This window comes from Rhinopithecus roxellana, chromosome 2, assembly GCF_007565055.1.
Source record: "Rhinopithecus roxellana isolate Shanxi Qingling chromosome 2, ASM756505v1, whole genome shotgun sequence".
Lineage (NCBI taxonomy): Eukaryota > Metazoa > Chordata > Mammalia > Primates > Cercopithecidae > Rhinopithecus > Rhinopithecus roxellana.
In genome coordinates, this window is record NC_044550.1 from 87,530,727 (window position 1) to 87,554,470 (window position 23,744).

General features: G+C 33.9%; 1 protein-coding gene across 4 annotated transcripts in view; it reads left to right on the forward strand.

Annotated features, from left to right (window-relative positions):
- The window catches only part of GRIA2 (glutamate ionotropic receptor AMPA type subunit 2), a 151,973-nt gene that overhangs the window by 109,463 nt on the left and 18,766 nt on the right, over window positions 1–23,744 (forward strand). For all 4 annotated transcript variants that reach the window (XM_010358047.1, XM_010358045.2, XM_010358048.2 and 1 more), the window contains exons 7-12: window positions 9,060–9,227; window positions 9,490–9,594; window positions 10,234–10,344; window positions 11,906–12,112; window positions 12,612–12,982; window positions 17,482–17,680. In XM_010358047.1, coding sequence (XP_010356349.1) covers window positions 9,060–9,227; window positions 9,490–9,594; window positions 10,234–10,344; window positions 11,906–12,112; window positions 12,612–12,982; window positions 17,482–17,680 — 1,161 coding nt within the window. The remainder of the gene's footprint in view (window positions 1–9,059; window positions 9,228–9,489; window positions 9,595–10,233; window positions 10,345–11,905; window positions 12,113–12,611; window positions 12,983–17,481; window positions 17,681–23,744) is intronic.

The window sequence follows — 23,744 nt, forward strand, 5'->3', positions numbered from 1 at the left end:
AACCCCCTAACTCCACCCAGAGGCATATTTTATGAGGTCCCCGAAGCTTGATAAAAATTACTGAAAATCTGTGGGGAGAATGTGTTTGGGGAGGGAGTTTATCCTAACACAGAAATGTATTGCTTATGTGCTAAAGTCCAAAAACTAAATATAAAGAAATGAAAAACATGTCAATCCTGTCTTTGAGAATTCAGTCTAAAGGAGACAAACATATCAATCAGCAAATATAATAGACTGATAAAATATGCCAATTTCTTGGCCATGATTTTGACAATGATTGGAAGGAAGGTCAAGGAAGGCTTTTGTGGGAGGGATGCCTGTGCAAGGCTTTGCACGTGGTTGAGAAGGAAGAAAAGTATGGGAAGTTGATTGGGGAAGTTCTAAATGTACAGAGACTCGAAGTAATGCAACAGCGTGACAGATCCAGGGAACTGCACATGTGTTGCTATTGCAAAAATGTAAATATTTGGGACCAGTGAGTGGAGGCATGTTATGGAATTTGCAAGAGGTAAGGTCCTTCAATTGTCAACAGATGTGGAAGGTAGTAAGGACAAGACAACGCTTTCATAATTATTTTTGCTTCCAGACAGAAGAAAGGAAGAAAAACTATACAGGAGATTATATAGCGTCTTCTAAATATAAACAAGGAACATAGTCTCAATGTATTATTTGCTTACAGAAAGGGAGCAAAATATTTCTAATGAGATTATTTACAATGAGATTATGTCCTTTGATGTTGCCTTTTGGGTGATTGACTGAATCGGGTACATTGCCACATTTAAAATGTGGTAAATTCATATCACATTTTACTACTTGACAGTAAAAACTAGTGTTATTGTTATACAAATCTATAAATATACAGTTCAGTATGTCAAATTATTTCATAGTTAGGGTTTAGGAATTATAGAAATTATATCAACTTGTGGGAGTAATAAATAAATGACTGTTCAATGTTTTCATCTTCCCCTAAAGTTAAATCAGCTTCCAAAGTTTTCAAATTAAAATAAATTTTATTCAGCAAGTAAAATCTTAAATAAGGTTTAATATTTAACATATTTTAATAACCACCAAATATAAATTACAACGTTTAAATTTCTTCATTCTTACATAGTATACAAAAAATAACTTAAGTCGTGGCACTGAAATTTTAGGTCTGACACTAATTTGCTATTTGAGGCAACATTCATTCATTCATTTATTAATTCATTTATTTACTCAACACATATTTATTGTCTACTCCACAGCAGGCACTGTTCTAGGTGTCAGAGAAAAGACAAAGTTCTGGTCCTTAAGGAGATTACAGTCTTCAGACTAGAAACCAAACAATTACTTTGTAGCATTGATGGAAGTTGTCTTATTGTTATCTTAAACCTACATATTCAAAACTAAGCTTTAGATTTTCCTCTACTACTTCCTCCTCAGCCTCTGGAAACTATTCCTTCAACAGTCTTTCTTATTCCAGTTGATGGCAACTACATCTTTCAGTTGTTGCTTAGACCAATATCTTGGTCCTTTACCCTTCTCTTTCTCTTGTAACATACATTCCATGTATCAGAAACCCCATTAGCACTGCCTCACTTCTTACCACCTTCTCTGCAACCAACTAAATCCAGCTACCTTCATAAGGTTATTGCAACAGTCTCTAAAATTGATTTCCCTCCGTTCAGCCCTGCCCCTGTTATCTTCCATCTTTGTGATCCTTTTAAAGTATATATAGATTATATTGTCGTTCTCTTCCAAATGTTCCAATGTCTCTCCATTTCACTTGGAGTAAAAGAGCCAAAGTCACCCTGTTGTCTGATGAGGCCCTGTCACCCAGTCCCATGGAACCACATCTCTGTGCAGTGGCTCACTCTGTTTCAGCTACATTGGCCTCCTTGCTATTCCTCAGCCAACCCAAGCACCTTCCTACTTCAGGGCCTTTGAGCTGGCTATTTTTTCTTCTTGACTGTTGAACCCTTAAATATTTGCATGGCCAAGTCTCCTGCACTCCTTAGATCTCTTTCAAATCCTGTCTTCTCATGCAAGGCAATAGTAGGCTATGTATTTAAAACTGCAATCTTGCCACCATCAGAGTTTGTGCATCATCCTTTCCCTGATCCAGCTTTCCCAATTCTTACCTTTCAGTTTACTGTTCCTTTTTTTTTTTTTTTTTAACATTTAAACTCTTTTTATTATGGACATTTCAAACACGCATAAAGGTAGAAAAGTGTAATAATCTCCGTATACCCACCATCCAACTTGCCAATGTTTTGCCAATCTTGTGTTCAGTTTTAAAAGAAGCTTACTAGTTTACTGTTCTTATCATTTATGTATTCATTGCATTGTTAATTATCTCCTCCTACTTGAAAGTAAGTGCCATTTAAAAAAAAAAATTCATCAAGATATCCCAGACTCCTAGAATAAATCCTCACACATGGTAACCATCTAATAGAGGCTTCATGAATCAACAAACAGAGAAAAGCAAAGGTACTCTGGTATCACCTATGAGAAGCTCCTAATCCTAATTCTGGAGGTAAGAAAAGGCTTCTTAGAGGAAGCAATATGGAATTGGAGACCTGAAGAAGTAGTAGTTAAGAGAAAGCATAAGAAACAATTGACTCCAGATAAAGGAACTAGAATATATAACGTCTGCAGTGCAAGGAAAATATAAATATTTCCATAAGGCCAGAGGTTGAACAGAAATGATTTGAAGAAACGCTGAGAAATCATACTTTAGAACTGTACAAGATCCAGAAGAGGTTTTATGCCTTGTTGACATATTAAGGATTTTCTTGTCTAATTGGAAGAGCAACAGGGAACTACGAGAGGAGAGTGCTGATCATGGCTTTGATGCACGAAGATTACTATGACTGCCCTGATGACAAGAGATTGCAGGGAGCCCTGGTGGAGGCAGGGAGGCTTTTGAAAGATATCACAAATAATCAGACAAGAAACAATGGTTGTCTGAATTGTGGTTGTGGAATGGAGATGGAGGGAAATAGATGGATTTGTTACATCTGCCATTTCTCTTAATTTCTTCATAAATGAAATAATTGTAAAACCTGAATCATTCATAGGTAATATACTGATATAAATTCAGTCAAGAGATATTTGTAGATTACAAATAAGCCTCTCAAAGGAAATGTCTCATTTGTATCTTATTAGCCTTAAATCTCACACAGTGGTTTGCAAAGAGTAAGCACATGATAGATATTTGTAGGGATGAAGAGTAATGAATTGGAAAATATTGACTAATTAAAGGAAAAAATATGACATTATTATTGTGATGAAATATGATTTAGATTTCTGCCATAGATTTCTGCATGTGTTCTCTTGTTGAGCCCTGGCAGAAAAGCAATGAGTTCCTTTAGTTGATCAAATGTAAAGTTAATGTAGTTATCTGATCTGACCCATCACAGCACCAGGATTTACATGGGAACATTAAAACAGGCATTTTATCTTCCTTAAAAGTATTTTTTTAAAGAGAAAGAGTATAAAGATATTTCCCACTGTCTCAAAAATAATTTATGGATATTTCTATTTTTAGACTGCTTTTTATTATTTTTAATGTCTCCAACATCCTGTGAAGTATGACCAGCCATTCTACCTCGTCACATAATAACCTTTGTTCAACTTTTGTGTCTTCAGTCTCCTACTGGTGTTAAGGAATTCAACAATAATCCATGGCTGACATTTGTGTGGCACTTTAAATAATGGTTTTCTCACAAGAATCTCATTTTATTCAGGAAACAACTTCACACGCAGCCTCAAACTTTCTTAATTGCTTTCCTAAGAGAGTTATTAGGTCTGCCTGAAAATAGTATAATCTTTTTCAGTTCAGTAATTAGTGTCATGCATTAAATAGTACCCTAGTGGCCTAATAGAATTAATTCTGCTTCTTGAGTGTTTTAACTGTCCAAACCACAGCTGGCAGACTGGCATTCACTCTTCCTAATATTACAGCATTTTGCCAACACAACCTGGAAGTTTGAAATTTGACATATTAATTCCTTGTATTTTATAGTTTAAAAAGTGTGTAAATGACTGAAATAAATGTACAAATTTGATATTGATAAGATTGTTTATTTTGCAAACATGAATTTTAAAAATATGTATATCGCAACTTTAAAAAATGTATTATTAATATTTATAATTATAATTCAGGGCACCTGGGCTCACATCTCATTTTCATATTTCTTTATCTGTAAAGGGAACAAGTGTAGGTAAGGTAAACTTTTAGGTTTCCTGCAACTCTCTAATACCATGATTATGTGAAGTGCTAACTTAAGCCCTCAGTGAAACATACATTAACATTTCAAATTTCTGCTGAATCTCTGACATCTTAAGTGGTGCCTCTATCTCTCAGAGATTGTAGTGACTTGCAGGTAGGCAGACCTCTTTGATCTCCAGGTGCCAAAATTGAATCCTAAATTACTCTGGACATATATATTTTGTTTTTCATAGATCATAAAAAATGAAGAACTTTCACCTTTTTATAAGATTTCTAGCAAGTAGAGAGTCAGGGAGAGGGATTTATTCAACCAACAAAATAAAAGATCTGCTCCTGACAAAGTCTTTACCTATGACTGAATCAAAACCAGACAATGCCTTGATTTCAGCATCCTTTTTCTGTTTTGGTGAATCTGATTAGTTTTACCTGAAAATTTGAATTCTTCAGTAATCTAAAGTTTCTGAATATAAAAACCTTAATCTGTAAGTAAGATTTTCAGTAAAGATTAACAGCCAATATGGGTAATTTAGGCAAAAATATGTTGTATTTAATTTATTCCTTTTACATGAAGACTCTTTCTTCACAGTAGATTAAAATTATTTTATTATTCATGAAGAATAATAAAATATGTTAATTTAGGTTTCTTGCCAATGCAGCTCTCTTTTCACCCTTGGAAAATGTGATAGAGCTTGTATGCTTACTAAGGTTTTTATGAAGACTTTTATGCCTTTATGCAGTGAAGTTTCAAAGGGCACATATTCAATATGCTTTACAGTAAATTAAAGATGACCTTATCACAGGCAGCTCTTTCCCATAGAGTAGACTGTAGTTGAATTTGAAGTTAAGGGAATCATTTTAAGTTTATAATATATTTCCTCATACTGTTCATTTGTCTTATGACCCTAATTGATTTGGTCACTCTTGGTTATCTTTAAAAAAACTTGCTTAAAATTTTTCTTATAGGTTTACTTATTTTTCCTAGAAATCATAATTTTTGACCCTGTTTTCAATTATTTTATAAAAGGATGAAACTGAGAATTAATATTGCATAAGATTCTCCAGAGGAATATCATTCAATGTATAATAATTTTTTAACTAAGTAATTGAGGCTATTTTAGAAATGAGTATATAAAATGTACCAGGCCATAAAACTTTTAACATCCAAAAATATGTTACATAAAACACTATTCTTATGGAAAATAATTGATGTTAAAGAAATTTCAAAGTTGGTAATCAGTTTGGGAAATACTGATTAAACAGTTAAACTTATTGCAGGATTTCTGAGGGTCTATAATATGTCAATGTGAAAATCATTTTCTGTACTTATTAGATCACAGAACCCTTTTGTGTGGAGTGAGATAGTGATTTTCAAAACATCGTAAAAACAAACAGTTTTGCATCAAAATAGATAGTAACAAAAGAAGAAAAGAATGCAAACCTACTGGTCAATAACTTACATATATAACATATTTTACAACTCATCAAGTTTCTCATTTACTATACATCTACTTATTTGATACAGTATTTGCCAAATAAAGTAACTAACCATCCTAGTGTACCTGGGATTGAAAAGGTTCCTGGGACTCAAGACTTTTCCTTGCAATATTGTGACAGTCGAGGAAAACCAGGGCAATTGGTCATCATAATTACCCTGGAATCACAGAGATCTGAATTCAAATCCACTTTTGCCACACATTTTTTGTGAAGCTGGGTAAAATGAAAGTTTATAACTTGGAATCTTCACCTATAGAATTGGAATAAAAACAGGGCCGGGCGTGGTGGCTCAAGCCTGTAATCCCAGCACTTTGGGAGGCCGAGATGGGAGGATCACTGCGTCAGGATATCGAGACCATCCTGACTAACGCAGTGAAACCCAGTCTCTACTAAAACATACTAAAAAAACTAGCCGGGAGAGGTGGCGGGCGCCTGTAGTCCCAGCTACTGGGGAGGCTGAGGCAGGAGAATGGTGTAAACCTGGGAGGCGGAGCTTGCAGTGAGCTGAGATCTGGCCACTGCACTCCAGCCTGGGGGACAGAGAGAGACTCCGTCTCAAAAACAAACAAACAAACAAACAAACAAAAAAAAAACAGTTGTGGCATAGGGTATTTTAGACCTATCTCCAGCTTGTCACGAAGAGAACTAGGTAAACATGAATATTTTTCCCTACCTTCCTTTTCAACACTCTTATAACATAGACAGAAGAAGCATTGCTCTCCTTATTTTACTAAACAACCTAGACAATAATTCTTTAGTTCACTTGCCCAAGGCAACAGAACAGTAAATAGTAAAATCTGGGCTTGAGCCCTGTCTTCTGATGCTAAATGCAATGCTTTCTAAACTATAGTCAACTAATTCAAGTGTTAAAGAAAATTTCTAACAGTGGTCATTCATGGGAAATGTCATAACACTTTAATAGTACTTAAATTTTAGTATTTTTCCTTGAATGTATGTTTTTAAATTTTGTTATGGTATGGATACTACGTTTAGAAAAAGGTGCCGTCATTGCGATAACCCATGAAAATTTGTGCTGTAGCCTACTTATCCTCTTTTGTGTTCATTAAATTTGAGATATACACAGAACTTCTTTTCATTCCCCCCTTTTTGGTGTTAGAACACTGTTTTCTCGCATCAGAGATTACAGTAATGTATTATTGATTGGTTTGTCTGATGACTATTGGACATAACAAACATGTCTAAAATGTATATTTTATTTTATTTTTGAAAACTAAGTCTCAATAAATACACATTTAAAGCAAAGTAAAAAGCACATTTGGAAAATGGACCGTAAAAACGATTTCCCAGATTTATTCTTAATGTGTGGACTATGATGTGATTGCGATATAGCACTGCAAAGCAAAATGGTCCCCCACTGAAATGTAAATTTCCAACTCAGCTGAGGGATTTCACAGAACATAAACATAGGGACAGAAATGAAGCATTTGTTTTCAAAGAAGGAGATAGTTACATTGTCATGCTCCTTTCAAATTAATTTACATCTAGTTTAATGAATGGTAGAATAAAACTGAAATATTTAACTATCCAATCAAAAATGTGAACATATTTGTTTAGAAAAATAAATGAGCCATACATGCAGAACATGAGCAGAAAGGAACTCTGGATACAGAAGCTGTTGATTTTCTCTCAGCCCAATACTGTGTTTCTATGATTGTGACTTTTAATTTAAAATGGTAATAGGCTCAAGACTTGATTAGTTTTGAGCATTTGAAAAAGGTTGAAAGGATTTTTACTCTTAATGTGTGCATACTCTGAATCATATTCATAATATGCTACATGGATCTAAATGCTTTCAATTCATTCAAGCTAATCATATTTTTTAAATGTAGTTAACCAACATCTGTAGACCTCAAACACATTTAGTAGACGGATTTATAGCTTTCCCCTAGTAATGTGAGCAAGCTAAGTCAAAAATGTTGACTTTTACCTATTATCACCATTTCCATACAAACTGCAATATTTAATTTAGGTTACATTTCTTTTTCAGAGACCTAGACATTATTGTAAGAATTATTTTGGCAATAAACTTATTTCTGTATAAAAAACAAATTAATGTTTTTTTCCTTTAGAATAGAAACAAACATACAAGCAAAGCAGATATATCTTGATGTGATATTTCTTATTTACTTCAAGAAGTCGTTTCTTAAGTAGATGTCCTGTGTTGTCGTCTCAGGTGAAAAACAGAGTATGGAGAGCTTAGTGGTTTTACTGTTAGATTACTTATCTTTTTTCCATGACAAGGAAGGCAAGGTTTTCAGCAGGAATTTAGAGCAAGAGAAGTATATAGAGGTCAGGGTATTTGGAGAAGACAAAGATGAAATTATCATTTTTGAGAGTGGAAGACCTGAAATACTAAGGAACTGAATAGAATTCTTTGGGAATGCTGAGTGCCTGTTTTGGATTGGTGATCAAGAATTTAGCATGTCACAAAGTCAGTATGGTACAGTATTGCATTTCTTTCTCCCAAGCTTCACCGTACTTTTAGTACCTACAGATTGAAAAATAATGACAGAAATTTTCTCAGCATTCAGCAAAACTTTAACGTCGAAATGTAATTAATCATTAACTGACAGCGTCATCCATTTGGCAAATGGTAATATATATACATGCACATGCTACTACTTATCCAGACACTGACAATGCCTGGTACACATGTAGTGTTAATCTGTTTGGCCCTAGAAAATGTAATAATTGTGCTGTCCCACTGGGATCTGAACACCATAAGTTTTGAACCAATGTTTTCATAGACTGTTGAAGCATGGAGGCATGGGGGCATAGAAATTATGAAGTTTTGTGGTTCTACTTGATTACCAGAATCACCTAGGGGATCCTAAGTAGACACCCCTAAAACCACTGCAGATCAGTGTAAGCATGACCGGGGTTGAATTAGAGACTAAGAATCCTGAAACTAATTCATATTCCTTCTGCATTGACAAATGTATTTCTCATTAGACTGTAAAGAAATATTAATTGTTAATCTTATAGTTTTGTATATCACCATAGCAGGCTATAAAGTGAGGCTGTAACAAGAAGCAGGTTAGAAAAATAAAAGAAAACTGAACATTGACACAATTATTATGAAAAGGTCTCACCTGAAACAGCTGAGATATTAACATAATAGAACATGTTTAGAGTCAAAAGCACATTTCAAAGTTCCCATGTTTTGTAATGCTTCTCTTCGATTCTTAGGTTTCTAGATGCAGAAATTGTGTTTAAATTCTTGGAGTTTTAGGTGGTATTGTGTGCTGAGCAATGGCAGTCTTGGTTGCTGGTGTGCACTGAGTTTCTGAATTTTCTCCCGTTCTTATGAAATGTGTGTGATCCTTTGCAGTATACTTCTGCTCTGACCTATGATGCGGTTCAAGTGATGACTGAAGCCTTCCGCAACCTAAGGAAGCAGAGAATTGAAATCTCCCGAAGGGGGAATGCGGGAGACTGTCTGGCAAACCCAGCGGTCCCCTGGGGACAAGGTGTAGAAATAGAACGGGCCCTCAAACAGGTCAGTTACTCAAAATAATCATTAACGTGACTTAATATGGCCATTAATGTTTTCTTCCTGCTGAATTAGTCATCTTTGTCTTATTCCTTATGTCTAACATACAGGCAATGTTCTTTTCTAACAACGCAAAGGTAGGTTGAAGAAAGAAACAAACCTTATTGATGTAGTTTTCTTGACTTCAGCTGGTGAAAGTAATCTGTACAGTGTATATGTTTAGTTGAAGTAAATAGATAACTCTGCTCCTTTCCCATTTCTTTATTAGGTTCAGGTTGAAGGTCTCTCAGGAAATATAAAGTTTGACCAGAATGGAAAAAGAATAAACTATACAATTAACATCATGGAGCTCAAAACTAATGGGCCCCGGAAGGTAAATCCTTAGTGATTTAAAAGCAGTTCTATGTGAGGAGGTGAGTTAGCTAGAGTTCTGGAGATGTGTATTCACCTAGAGTTTAATGACTTCCGGAAACAGATGTATTTTGAGGTTTGTTTTTTTTTTTTTTCTAAAGTCTGTTTATTTCTGGTAAGTAACACTGAATTATAATTTTTAAAATAGTTCATAGGTAGAGCTGTTGAACTTTAACTTTTTAGACGGAAGTGGAAATCTTTAATGAAAAGAGAAAGAACTATTGTTGGTTTACGGTTCAGAAGAAAAAAGGTAGCTGGTGCAAAGATGCATGTAACTGTTCAATTCAACATCACCCTTTTAGCTGTTTAGGCTAAAATGCCATTATCTGGATTTTAATTACATTTCTATATGACCACTCCCAAACAATTACTCTTAGAGAATATGAAAAGTGAATATGAAAAGACAAGTCATTTTTAACAATTTTTTTATACTTCCTTTTATTCCTGTTAGATTCACATATATAAAAGACATTTCTGTTTAGAACAAGCCCAGTAAATGTGGGTCTAATTTCAGATTCAGACATGGCTTTGAAAATAATTAAATGCTTTGCTAATAGACAAGTCATTTATCCATACGTCTGTCTGCTGTAACCTTTTCCAGATTGGCTACTGGAGTGAAGTGGACAAAATGGTTGTTACTCTTACTGAGCTCCCTTCTGGAAATGACACCTCTGGGCTTGAGAATAAGACTGTTGTTGTCACCACAATTTTGGTAATTTGTTACATATGCCTATGTTTTACTTTGTATTTTCTTATGGATAATATCTGCAGGAGTAGCTATTTATATTTTAGGAAAATAATATCTGTTTTGCTTCTTTTGCAATGTTTTAATCATTTGCTGCATATTTATTCTGTTGAAAGGAAAACACAAGATCTAGCTAAAGCATTCAAAATGTTCCCAATTTTCTTTAAGGAAGGCTATAGTTTAACTACACAGATAATTCCTTCCCTGGTGCTTACATCAGTGAACAATTGGGGAATGTCTTGAAGATTGTTCCTCATATTTCTGCGAGTTCTTCACCTTTCCATTCCTACCCAATACTGTGTAAATTCTTTCTTTCTATTTGTTACGTGATTTCATGATGATGATGAATTGTCTTTATTCTATCTAATGAAAGATGATCTCCTTAAAGACAAGGATTATTTCCCTTCTTTTCACTCCAAGTTTCAGCACTGGTTGGCACATAGCTAGTATACAATCAATGCATATTGAATGAATAAGGAAAAATTGAACTGGATCTTCAACACTCAGGCTTTGGATAGATGGAAGAGAGATGTGGATCACCATGGCAAGCTGTTGGTGAAATGAAATGGAGAAAATGGTGTTTGTTATAGGACAGGATTTTGTGACAAAACTATTTCATTTTATTTTCTTTTACAAAAAAAAATGGCCTTAATTTAACAGTGAAGTTGTAAATTTGTGTGATTTATTCTCCTAACAATACTGAGAGCAGATATAGATAGATTGATAAGGGATTTGAATTAAAACATTGGTAAGCAATTGAAAATCTCCTGACAAGTGCAAATTAGACATTTGAGGATTTTTGCCTTTATCATGCCATTGAGAGGAACTATCTCATTGAGACTCCAAATATCCTCGGTGCCACTTTCCAATGGAGAATATTGGACTGTGTTGATTCATTTTTTTCTTGCTTCCTTTTTCTTATGTTTACAGGGGGAAGCTACTCTCTAGCTATCCTTGTAGCATCATTCTAGGATATTGTATCTCACAGATGAAGTGAGACCTGAAGCCTGCGGGGGTAGAATCAGTACATCATGATGACAATGATCCTTTCAGTCTGTGTATCACTGGCCATGAACCTGATTTCCACATGAACCTTATCTTTGGGACAGCAGTGACACAGGGTTTTGGGTGAATGCTGGTTTGGGGATTGGCATAACCTTAATCAAGTATAAGGGTTTGGTGAATCCAAACTGGAATAAAATAGGTGTTGAGCAGTAATATTTTGCTCTAAGTCTTAATAATTACAAATATGGCTAGAGAACATACAAAGAGTTTGTGATTTTGAGTATCTTGTTCACTCAGTATGGTTATGTAAAAGCCATCTTAATGAAATATATTGATAGACATTCAGAGATTTTTGGGGGGAAGCATTATACTTAAATTATTCTTCTACTGTTGTGTGTTCACCATCTATATTCTTCATTCACTCTGGTTAACAGGTAATAATTAAACCAGAAGATTTGATTCAATGAGAGTACATAATTAACGCAGATACTTTAATCGGCTAAAGCAAAGTCTTTTCATATAGGAATCTCCATATGTTATGATGAAGAAAAATCATGAAATGCTTGAAGGCAATGAGCGCTATGAGGGCTACTGTGTTGACCTGGCTGCAGAAATCGCCAAACATTGTGGGTTCAAGTACAAGTTGACGATTGTTGGTGATGGCAAGTATGGGGCCAGGGATGCAGACACGAAAATTTGGAATGGGATGGTTGGAGAACTTGTATATGGGGTAAGTATAGCTCTTCTCATAGGTAAAGTCATTCAATTTGAATTGTTGTTGACAGTCTGCTTTCTCTCCCTGTGAAGTATCCATGTCTGAGGTTGTTGATTTCCCACATTACTCTAGAAACATTATCTTGTTGATTTGTGAACATCTGAAAGATTAAGATTGAAGCCAGAAGTAGACATGTAGATTAACTGAGACAATCATTTCATCTCTCTTGAAGCATATGGGCCATATGTATTGTCAAAAGGCTGCAAATGCAGAGATGCAGTGCAGATGTGTAATGATCATAGTCAAGCCAGATGGGTATACTGTGTATTCATAAAGAGGAGGGGCATTGGGGGAATAATTCCCTTTTGTTCATTCTTTACTGGGACTATACCAGGGAAAGAATTATTGCGATTTCTCTGATTTCCTCTCCTTTTTCTTTGATCCAGTGACATAACCACGATTCCCTTTTCACCATGACTCCAGGTACTATTACTTTCCTTTTTTTCCCTTACAGAAAGCTGATATTGCAATTGCTCCATTAACTATTACCCTTGTGAGAGAAGAGGTGATTGACTTCTCAAAGCCCTTCATGAGCCTCGGGATATCTATCATGATCAAGAAGCCTCAGAAGTCCAAACCAGGAGTGTTTTCCTTTCTTGATCCTTTAGCCTATGAGATCTGGATGTGCATTGTTTTTGCCTACATTGGGGTCAGTGTAGTTTTATTCCTGGTCAGCAGATTTAGCCCCTACGAGTGGCACACTGAGGAGTTTGAAGATGGAAGAGAAACACAAAGTAGTGAATCAACTAATGAATTTGGGATTTTTAATAGTCTCTGGTTTTCCTTGGGTGCCTTTATGCAGCAAGGATGCGATATTTCGCCAAGGTTGGTTACTCACCTGCTTCAACTTTGTGCATTTTAGGTCTCAAGTGGACATTCATGGTGTGTATGAATTCACTCTAAAGAAGTTACCAGCTGCCGACTTCCTGTCCAAGTGGTTTAAGACTCTTAAAGGACATCCTTTTCGCTTCGGCATAAGTCTGTGAAATATATGAACAATGTTCTGCGAATGTTGCTCATCTATTTCCCTGGTGAAATTATACACACCATGGAGAGGCTATAAAATGCATAAGGTTCCTATCATTCCATGCCTTCTTGGAGGGGTACCGTGTTTTTGCTGCATATTCTCATTTTACAGTCATCTGTGTGTTGATGCACAGACCTGTATATGGGAAAATGGGCAACGTTATTTATTAACTGCAAAAGTAACACCTTGTTAGATAAAACTTTGTTGGCTCACATCTCATCTCTTTTATTTTCCCATCATTAGCTCATGGAAATGGTATGGGAGAGATACTATAAAATTTTTTTTTTCTAGGTGAGGTTACTGGATTAATATAATAGCATATTTTCAAGTACCCACAAATGCCTGGAAGGGACTAATCATTCATTAAAAAAACCTATCCATATCGAATGGTAATACACACACATCATGGAATAAACTCACCTACCTTTAATCTCATTATGATATGTTAAATCCCTGCACTAGAATTTCTAATTATAATGAATCTACCACAAAGTGCCTATTGATTTTATTCATGTTGCACATATGAATAAGAATGATAGCCATGTTTGGCTCTTCAGAGGAATAAATCATGTTTTTCTAGTGTGATTAACATTTAAAGTCAAAATGTTTATCAGTCTACTGGCGCATTTTAATTTGGGCTCTAGTACCCTTCTTTGATTTTACAGGATATCTTAATAACTAATGGAGTGGGTGCCTTTCATGATACAGTTTTATTATATTGTGAGTATATTCTCAAAATCACTTTTGAGCATAGCAAGTGATTAATTTAAGAAAACTATATGAGAAGCTCAAAGATTTGTATCTTTTGCAATCTTTTTAGTATATTTCACTCAGTGAGATAAAGGAAATACATCATGTAGGCAGCAATTATCAGTAGCTTACTTCTCTGATAGTAGGTACTTCTAGCAGGAATGGTTTAAAAAATTATATTTTTATGAATTATACAGAGTTTTAAAATCTCAGTTTCACCAGATTCCCTGTGACTTCCCTGTGGGACTTCAGTGAATTAGAAATATGCCAATGGTATTTGCACAGCATGACATGTGTGTGTGTATATATATATATATATACACACACACACACACACATACATATATATATTTTTTTACCTCTGACAAAATCATCTCTGTATTTAGTTTATTTGATCTAAGTTAAAGATATATAGAGAAGTTTCTAATAATTTGGAGGAAAATACTAACCAAATTGGGGTCTCAGAGAACATTCTGGCCCATAAAATGATAAAGAAGTAGTTCACTCTTTGGTAAGAAGGACAGTGAAGTATGTTACCCTAGTTCTGAAATGTAAGGCAATAATATCCTATGCTATGCCTTTTGGATAGTAGGGAGAGTGTATGTGGGTTCATTATGAAGTAGGACATGTCAGCCCAGTCTGGCCTGGGTTCCTGTCGATGCCTGCTCCTGGGCATGATGGCACTGCAGGTAGTTGTTTAGGTATCCAGTGTTTGTCAAGGAGTGGGAAACCTAATTGCACACAGGGGCTGGAGCACAAGGCATATCAGCAATCTGTATTATCCCAGAGTCGACCATGACATATAGATGACTTCCCCTTTTCATCAAGGCTGCATCTAAATTAAGATATTTTTTCTGTGCTTTTGATTTCATTCATGAGTCATGACATTACAATTTCACATGTAGTAACTTTTATTTCCTGGTAGGATAAACAGATTTTTAGATAGCATATTTTTCCTTGTTATTGATTGATATTTTTTCCTTCAGAGTGTATTTGATAAAAATTTATTTTATTAAAACATTTGAGATACATGTCTTTCACTTACGCTATATATGCATTTTAAAATTCAACATAATACACTGGCAAAGTTAATGATTTTTAATGAACAAAACTATCGTTTCTAAGAATGCAATGATGGTTACCCCAGTTAAGAAGAATATAGTAGCTTATTATCAGTTTTAAATAGCATGACATCCACAGATCACTTTAGAAATGTCTTTAAATATTAAAAAATATTTATAATTCTTTTCCAAGTAAAATATGATATGATACTATATTATTAATGTTAATAGAACACATTTAAGTTGTAATCTAGAGTAATTTGTTAAATTAACTTCTCATTTGTCTGAAATTAAGTTTAGAATATCTTATCTATAAGACATGGTCTCATGGAGAATAGAATCACAGAAATTATGAGAGCAATATGCTGTAAAGGTTATTTTTATTGTCCTGTTTGCTTCCGGATTGTCCACAATGACCCTAAAGGAATCAAATGAATATAAAAACGTGTGTCATTTAAAAAACGATTTAGTGGGGATTAAAAAGAAATAAGAGCATATGCACATTTCTTTACTCCTTTAGTGCTGATGCTGATGAGTGAAAGTTTTACTTTTAATTTTAGAAGTAACTTTTTGTCTGTCACCATAAAATAATATTGAATTTCCTTCTCTGCATAATTTCTCAGGAACTCTTTGAGAAACATGAATTGATGCTTTAAAAATACTTAAAAGTAAATAATAAATAGCTGAAGTACTTTTTGCCTTTGAATTATTTATAAGTCCAATAAAATGTTTTGGATATCATGTACATTTTAAATCAGTTGATGTATTAAATCTGATATAAGGACTGGAATAGAGGACAACTTACATCTAACATTTCTTAATTTTTACAACTGGAATAGAATGACTTATAAAAATGATTCTTAAACATATCGTAAATTAATATGCGATGTGTAGAGTCAAAAGCTGATTACATGGTAATCAACTTTTGTTTTAAGGGATTTGAGCAGTCACGTACTGAATCTGCCCTCTTAAATATATGATACATGTCGTATAACTATACTTCCCATTGATATTAGATGAATAGTGAACATTTTGAGAGTGATTGTGTCTACATAAGGCATTTTTCAAATGTAAAATATATTTAATATCCTTTTCAGAATATATGTGAGAAGTGTTTAACTTTTTCCATCCTATCATATTTATTTAATTTTTTGTATTTCATACAGACTTTGTGATAAAGACCTTTAATTATATTCTTTTTGTTTTTCCTTGCTATTTTTCTCTCTCTATCTCCTTTATTTTAGCAACTGATGTTTCTATATAAAAAACCTTTTCATTTAAATAAGCTTCTCTCCTTTCTTAACTGCTTGAGTGGTTTATTCTCCAAATATTTCCCGAGTGTTTGATCTAGTATATGTTTCATCAAAAGATTTATTTCTTAGTGTTAATTGTCAAAAACTTTAAATCATAAATTGCCAAGCATGATTTAAATTTTTAGAAATATCACTTATTCACACTAGCAAGTCTAATTGTTAGACATAGCACAGTTACTGACAACAGAGAAATGGTTATTTTTATTGGTTTATCAATATCACTTAAATTCTTAGTTATGTGCAGAATCCCATCAAATCTTTCAAAATAATGCAGTATATATCTTTTGCTGTATCTCTATACCTGTATTCCCCTACTTCAGGTTTTAAAGTAAATTATTGGGAATCTATTAAGCTTTTAAAAACCATTCTATGTAAGAATTTGTAGTCAGAAAAATATTGTTATTTTATTATACCTCAAACTAGAAATTTATATCTTCACAAACTTTTAAATGTATAATTTGTTTTCTTTAAGTTTTTTTTTTTTTTTTTTTTTTTTTTTTTTTTAAGCAAGACACATAAAGGAATAGGGTCATAGCCATCCATACCCTGAAGCCATCTGATTTTTGTTCATTAATAGTTATATTTGGTGTGATATCTTTGCTTGTAGCGTTATTTTTTCCTCATTTTTTCTTTCCTGTACTGTATCTAATACCAATGTTTTACATACACAAGATTAACAAAATTTGGGGCCTTTTTTTTTTTGGAAATTCACTGAGTGAATTAAAGGGAGGGTTTCTTTGGTTTTAAAGTTATATCTGTGGAGTATGCTTTTATTTAATTTTTGATTTTGTTCATAAACATTGTTACGAGCTTTGCTGGTGATATTACATTCTCTTGTTTATGTTTACTTACATCATGAGTGGATAAATTTTTATGAGTATTTGTAAATTTCTTGAAATTGCTTTCTTATGGGATTCATATCAAACTATTTGGGCAATACAATTATGAAAGTATTCCAGAAATCAGAAGTTCTGACCTGTGTGTATGCTGTTAAATTTAGCTACTTTGTACTCCTTGCCCAAAATGTTTAATGATTTCCAGTTTCGTTAACGATATTGAAAAATATAAAATTAAATATTCCCCTATAAGTCAATATTTGCATAATACTGTTAACTTGTTTTTTTATTAGGTCATTCATTTCACTTTACAAATCCATTTCATACTTGTTATTAGATCCCTCTCTGGGCGCATTGTTGGAGGTGTGTGGTGGTTCTTTACCCTGATCATAATCTCCTCCTACACGGCTAACTTAGCTGCCTTCCTGACTGTAGAGAGGATGGTGTCTCCCATCGAAAGTGCTGAGGATCTTTCTAAGCAAACAGAAATTGCTTATGGAACATTAGATTCTGGCTCCACTAAAGAGTTTTTCAGGGTAAGAGATTCTGCTTTGTAGTTTCTGATTTTGTTCCTGAAATTTAACCTATTTAAACTTTGTTTCCCTCCCATAGTCAATTCCAAGGTACTATGTGAAAGTAACCCTAATTCTATTTCTGTTCTTCACCTTGTCTCTGCTTCTGACCCTTCCTTATCCCAATACTTAGGTCTAGCTCTAATTTCTGACTCCTAACTCCTTAGGAGAAAAACCACAATGTTGCAATGAAATCTATTTTACCAAAATTGATTGTCCTTTTGGAACAACATTGAAGCAAAGTATAGTTAAGATTAGATTATTATGTTTTCAACAAAACATCTTATTTTTGTTTGATTTTAAATAAATATGACTGCATTTATCTTACCTAGTTCATAATTGAAAAACTCACATTCAAATCAATTAATTATGTGTGAGGAAACAGATTATGTTCATATGTGTTGATTCTGAATTTTCTGTGCAAAGCTTCCAAGGAAAAGCCAACAAAGGCCCTCCACTTCCTAACTTTTAAAATATGTAGCATATTTATACTGTGTCTATTAGATGTAGGTTACTTTTTTAACTTTTGTTCTTATGCTCTCTTTTTATAGGCTAAGCCCAAGGGCCTGATGTTGGCATAATTTTCTTTTTTTCTACTATTGTGTGTATAAAACAACTCTTTCTATGAAAATGTTTAAATGCAGCTGATTAACATAGGTCTAAAGCCAATATTGGTGACATGTAATGGTCTCTGATAATCTATAAATATCTTCGAATATATCTGAGTTTGAGTGAGATCTAGTCCAACTGATTCATGAATTAGGATTAGGACCTTCAAATGACCGTCAGAATTTAAAGACTATCTCATGCTACATTACCACTGGTCTCTTTTCTGAATAACTTCAGTTCAGCTGAAGATACTATGGGAGAAAGGGTTCTGGGAGTGGGAGTGGTAGAACCGTAGCTAATAACAGGTAGTAACTTGGGTGTATGTGAAGAGTGCAGGACCTTGATGAATTGATTAGGTACCTCAATTTAAGTGCAAAGATGTGGACCATCAGCAGTTTTTTTTACTTTAATGCAGATTTTAGTATGAATCTTGTAATGTAGATTTGACACTAATGACAATGTATTATCATTTCTAAACATATAGGCAACATGTGTATGAATACTCAGTTTAAAAATGTTGTATGTTCCTCAATTAGAAGTGCATTTGAAAGCATTTTTAATATTTGTATGCAGTGTGGCTTGCTTTTATCTTATTTGAAAAAATTAGGTGCTCCCTCTTGAAGTAAATGAGATCTATGAGAATGATGCAGATGCCTGTTACAACATGATTTACTTGGTGCTACTTTTGTTGATTAAAATGATCTTTTTTTTTTTTTTTTTTTTTTTTTTTTTTTTGAGACGGAGTCTCACTTTGTGGCCCAGGCTGGAGTGCCGTGGTGTGATCGTGGCTCACTGCAAGCTCCACCTCCCGGGTTCACGCCATTCTCCTGCCTCAGCCTCCTGAGTAGCTGGGACTACAGTCGCCTGCCACCACACCCAGCTAATTTTTTTTTTTTTTTTTTTTTTGTATTTTTAGTAGAGACGGAGTTTCACTGTGTTAGCCAGGATGGTCTCGATATCCTGACCTCGTGATCCGCCCGCCTCGGCCTCCCAAAGTGCTGGGATTACAGGCGTGAGCCACTGCACTGCACCTGGTCGATTAAAATAATCTTAATTATTTTCAGACACTCTCTTCCAGTTGAGCATGCATCTGTGGAGAGTTTCAGTTATTACCTTGTTTGGACAATAGTAGTACCAGTTACTTTTCACTACTACACATTCACATTCACAAAGCTTTTCAGTATATCTTCACTGAGTCAATCATAGAAACACGTGTCTTAATCACCAAGGTGCTAGAATCGTATGTCCAGTGTATTCACATTCCCTAGTAGACAAGATAAGAAAGCTAGTTGAGTCTGGGAAAAGAATGTTGCTACTTTTCTGTTTCAGTGCACTAACCTCATGGAGCCCATTTGTTCCAATATGCAATTGTGGAGGTTTTATAAGGTTGTGGAGCTTTTCTTCCCTAGAGTAATAGAGAAGTGATGATGGATAGTTAGGCAAACTGATGACTTCTATCTATCAGTATAGCTCCCCAAAGAAGTCTCTTATCCATTACCTGTTTCAACCTAACAATATTTCTGTCTGATAGTCAGGGCAATGATTTTTGTTTGATATCTGTGCATTATTAAACAGAAGCTCAGATAATTTGGGGCATTTGATTAAATTCATGCAACTAATAAATATGCTGAGGTCTTTTCCTCCTAGCCAGGGTTCTTTCTATACACTATTTTTCCTTGTGCAGCAAAGTCTCTGGATTTATTTCACTGCCTTCGTGCTCTATTCTTGGTTACATCCACTCTTGCTTATGTAATGCTAGAACATCAGACACGGTTGACACCCAAGCAAGTCCTCACCGTTCCTCTCAAACTATCTCCAAAAGGAACTGTTGATGAAATGACATTGGCTAGGTCTCAGTGCATATAATGTTGTAGTGGGCTTCTCCTTATCTAGAGAAAGAAGAGTGTGGGCTCAAACTTATTTAAAATCACACTATTCTGTTTGTACCAAAAAACAGAAGCCAACAAAACAGCAGGCATCACCAAAGAGAATAGGAACTTTATATGTTAATTCTTTCATTAAAGTATATGACATGGTTGTAATTTTGGAAATTATGTATATTAAAGTTTTGTTTCTTCAAGTTGAATTAAATAAAAATTTTGCTAGTTTATGAGTAATTTTGAGCAATTTTGCTAACTATATTACAATAATATTTGATAATTGGATGCCATGATGACAATAGTGAGGAAAATCTTATTTATGCTTCTGATTCTCAAAATGTTTTGTAGGATTCTATGGCTTTCCAACTGTATCCATCAAGTATCATACTTTTCACATAGAGTTGACTGAATTAGTATAGGGAAACTGCATAACAGATTCCCTTTGAGTCAACAACTTTTTTCATAGAACGTTATGTAAATCATTGAACAAAATGAAACTAATTTAGAGACATTTTAAAGACAAATAGGTTTGATTTTCATTAATATTGTTTCCTTAAATCATAGGGTGAACCACAGTATGTCTATTGGCTGTAGTGTGGTTGAATTGCTGAGTTTCTGCGGAAAATATGGTAAAGGGAATTCTTGTTTGTATACCTAAAATTAACATTCACCACAGGTCTTGGGTTCATCCTCTCTCAACTTTTCTTTGGTTCTAAGGAATTTTGGGACTTCTGTGTAAGGTAGATACAGAACAGAGTGAATGCTGGCGGGCTGATTATTATGGTGCCCAGCCTATCAGGAAAGGGATATGGATGAAGTGGGCTGAAGCAAGACTGAAAACATGTACTGCTTACTTTGTTCTCTGCTCATTCATTACGCTTACTTTCGGAGTCAAGATCCAGTAAAATAGCTGATTACACGTGCAATAATGCACTTTTATCACTTGCTAATCTTTAAAGTTCTAACATTTATCTTCATGTTTTGTAATGTGGCTTAATTTGGCTTTAGTGATAGCTTTGTCCTTTTTATGGTCTTTTACAACTGGGAATTTTATTAGTTATATTATTGCTAAATTTTCTACTATCACTGAGTTTATCAAGTCAACTGATAAATTGGTTTTCATCATAGCCAGAGATTTGGATTTAGCATTGCAGACGTGGATTTGAAAAGTTAGATCATTTTCTAAATTTCAAATAATAACTAACTGAAAGATAAAAAGTAAGTTGAGGCCGTTTAGAAATTAAAGGCCAATTCTAAAATAGAATTCAGAATGTTGAACTCCTAGTCTTTTGTCTCAATGTTAATTGTTTCATAAAAGTATATTCTTGTTGAAATAAAAGCACTTCATATAAATTTATAAGATGAATATTTTGTTTAATAGTTAGGGATCTGTTTTGTACTGACATGATGTTTGTTCTTCCATTAAAGTCTAAGATATTTTCAGATTTCAAGTAAATCATAACAAACCACATTATATTAATATTACTTTAGTAAAGTCAGTGAGTATGAAATTGTCATAGAAGTTCAATTTAAGCTGCAGATTTTCTAATTTAAAATCTATACTTTTCTTCAGTGATGATCATTAAACGAAACATTCATGAAATATTTACTTTGCTTGAAAGAGAGAGTAAATGGAGAACAATCTTGTAACCACTAAGAGATGTGAGGAAAATGAGTCTGTCTTCATTTTCTGCAGTTTTCTGTTTATGGAACTCATGCACATCCTTGTACAGAGTGAATGATAAAGTCTGAATCATTTTGAAGTTACTGATCATCCCTAATTATAGTACCACTGTAGCATACCTATAATTAAGAGAGAATTAGCCATTCAATTATAAGCCACTATTTTTAGAGCTTCACATTTTAATAATTTCTTATCTCAATAAAATAGGACAGATCTTGAATTAGATGACTTTGTATAGAAAATGATTGTATAGGACCCATATGTAGTATGTTACTACAGAAACTTTGATTTTTAAGGACAGGAAATGGTTTTCTTATCTAAACCTATCATTGGCCTGTCAAACCACAAAGCACAAGTATTAGCTTGCAGACAGGAAGGAGCTCTTCATGCCTGTGCTGTCTCCCACACTACAATCTGTTCCTTCTGGTTGTCTCCTCTGGGAGGATGAGGGACACATATTATTCTCTAAATATATGGTCTACTTTGATGATAATGTTGAAAGAAAAAGATTCTAAACATTGCCAAAATAAAGGTATTTGCCTTCTTGTTTAATGCAGTTTGTTCCATCTGCAAAAGATATTTAGTCTGGTAGTAAACCACGAGACTCTACTGTTAATACTCAGCATTGTAGACTTTTTATAGAGTTTAGAAATAGTATAAATAATGGATAACTAATATCAATGCAGCTGTTACTTACCAGTGAAATAATTAGTTTGAAATTTTCCATGTGCATACATGGTTTCCTATATAATCAATATTACAAGAGAATTAAAATAATTGAGAGTACTTTTTTAAAAGACGGTAACCTTTTTTCAACTCTATGGCACACGATACACTTATTTATATTTACATATGAAAACATTCCTAAAATATAATTGCAAATAAAAATGTTCTAGCCATTATGACACCTTTTCTATGGAACTATATTAATTGCTATTTCATTAAAGTTACATTTAAATCAGTTATTGTTTGTGTTTAGTAATAATACAGCATGATTTCTTTTTTGACATGTTATAAATAATGGACTTCACAAATCTGTCATTCCTCATACTTATTTTACTATTCCTGGTATTGCTAATGATTTATCTGCCACAATTGCCTCTATTGCCTATTTCTATGAAGGCAGAAATATGTATGTCTATGATACATATGTATATATCTATTTATCAATACATAATATCTTTCAAATATTTTGGAAATAAAATGAGTATAGCCATTTGTTTCTCTATATATGTAGAACATTACTCATATCGAAATAGACCTTTCATAGATGTGTCACCCATGCTTAAATATTTAAATAGTTTCAAAAATAGTAGGTGTTAAATAAATGCTGAATGTGAATAAATAAGGAAAAAATAGCATCGTATGCATATGTTGCAAGTCACTCATGCATAGTTAGTCATCTATTACAAATTTTTCTTCCTTAGTTTTTTGGGGGCTTGATTATAGCAGAACAATCTGCACAGCTGACAACTCTTGCATGCCCAATTCTTCTCTAGATGATCCAGGAGACGTTAAAATCATTTCCTCTCTGGTTAGCAGTTTTTCTTTCTCTGACATTTTAATTTTTATCACCATTCCACAGAACATCTGAGAAAGCATTGAATTCATAAAGCATCCTAAATGTATTTATGAATACATTTAGCCTAAGTTGCCTTCGGGAGAACCCATGATCTCTGATTTCAGCTAACACTAGTGGGTTAACAATACTGGAAAGGTCAAAATGTTTCCTTTAAAATGTATTGCCCAGTTTAAGGACTGTGCAGCTCATTCAGTAGTTCTTAAATTTCATAGGAAGAGAAAAATAAGGAAATGTAAAGGAAGCCATGATGAAGCATGTGTTTTTGGTGACCCA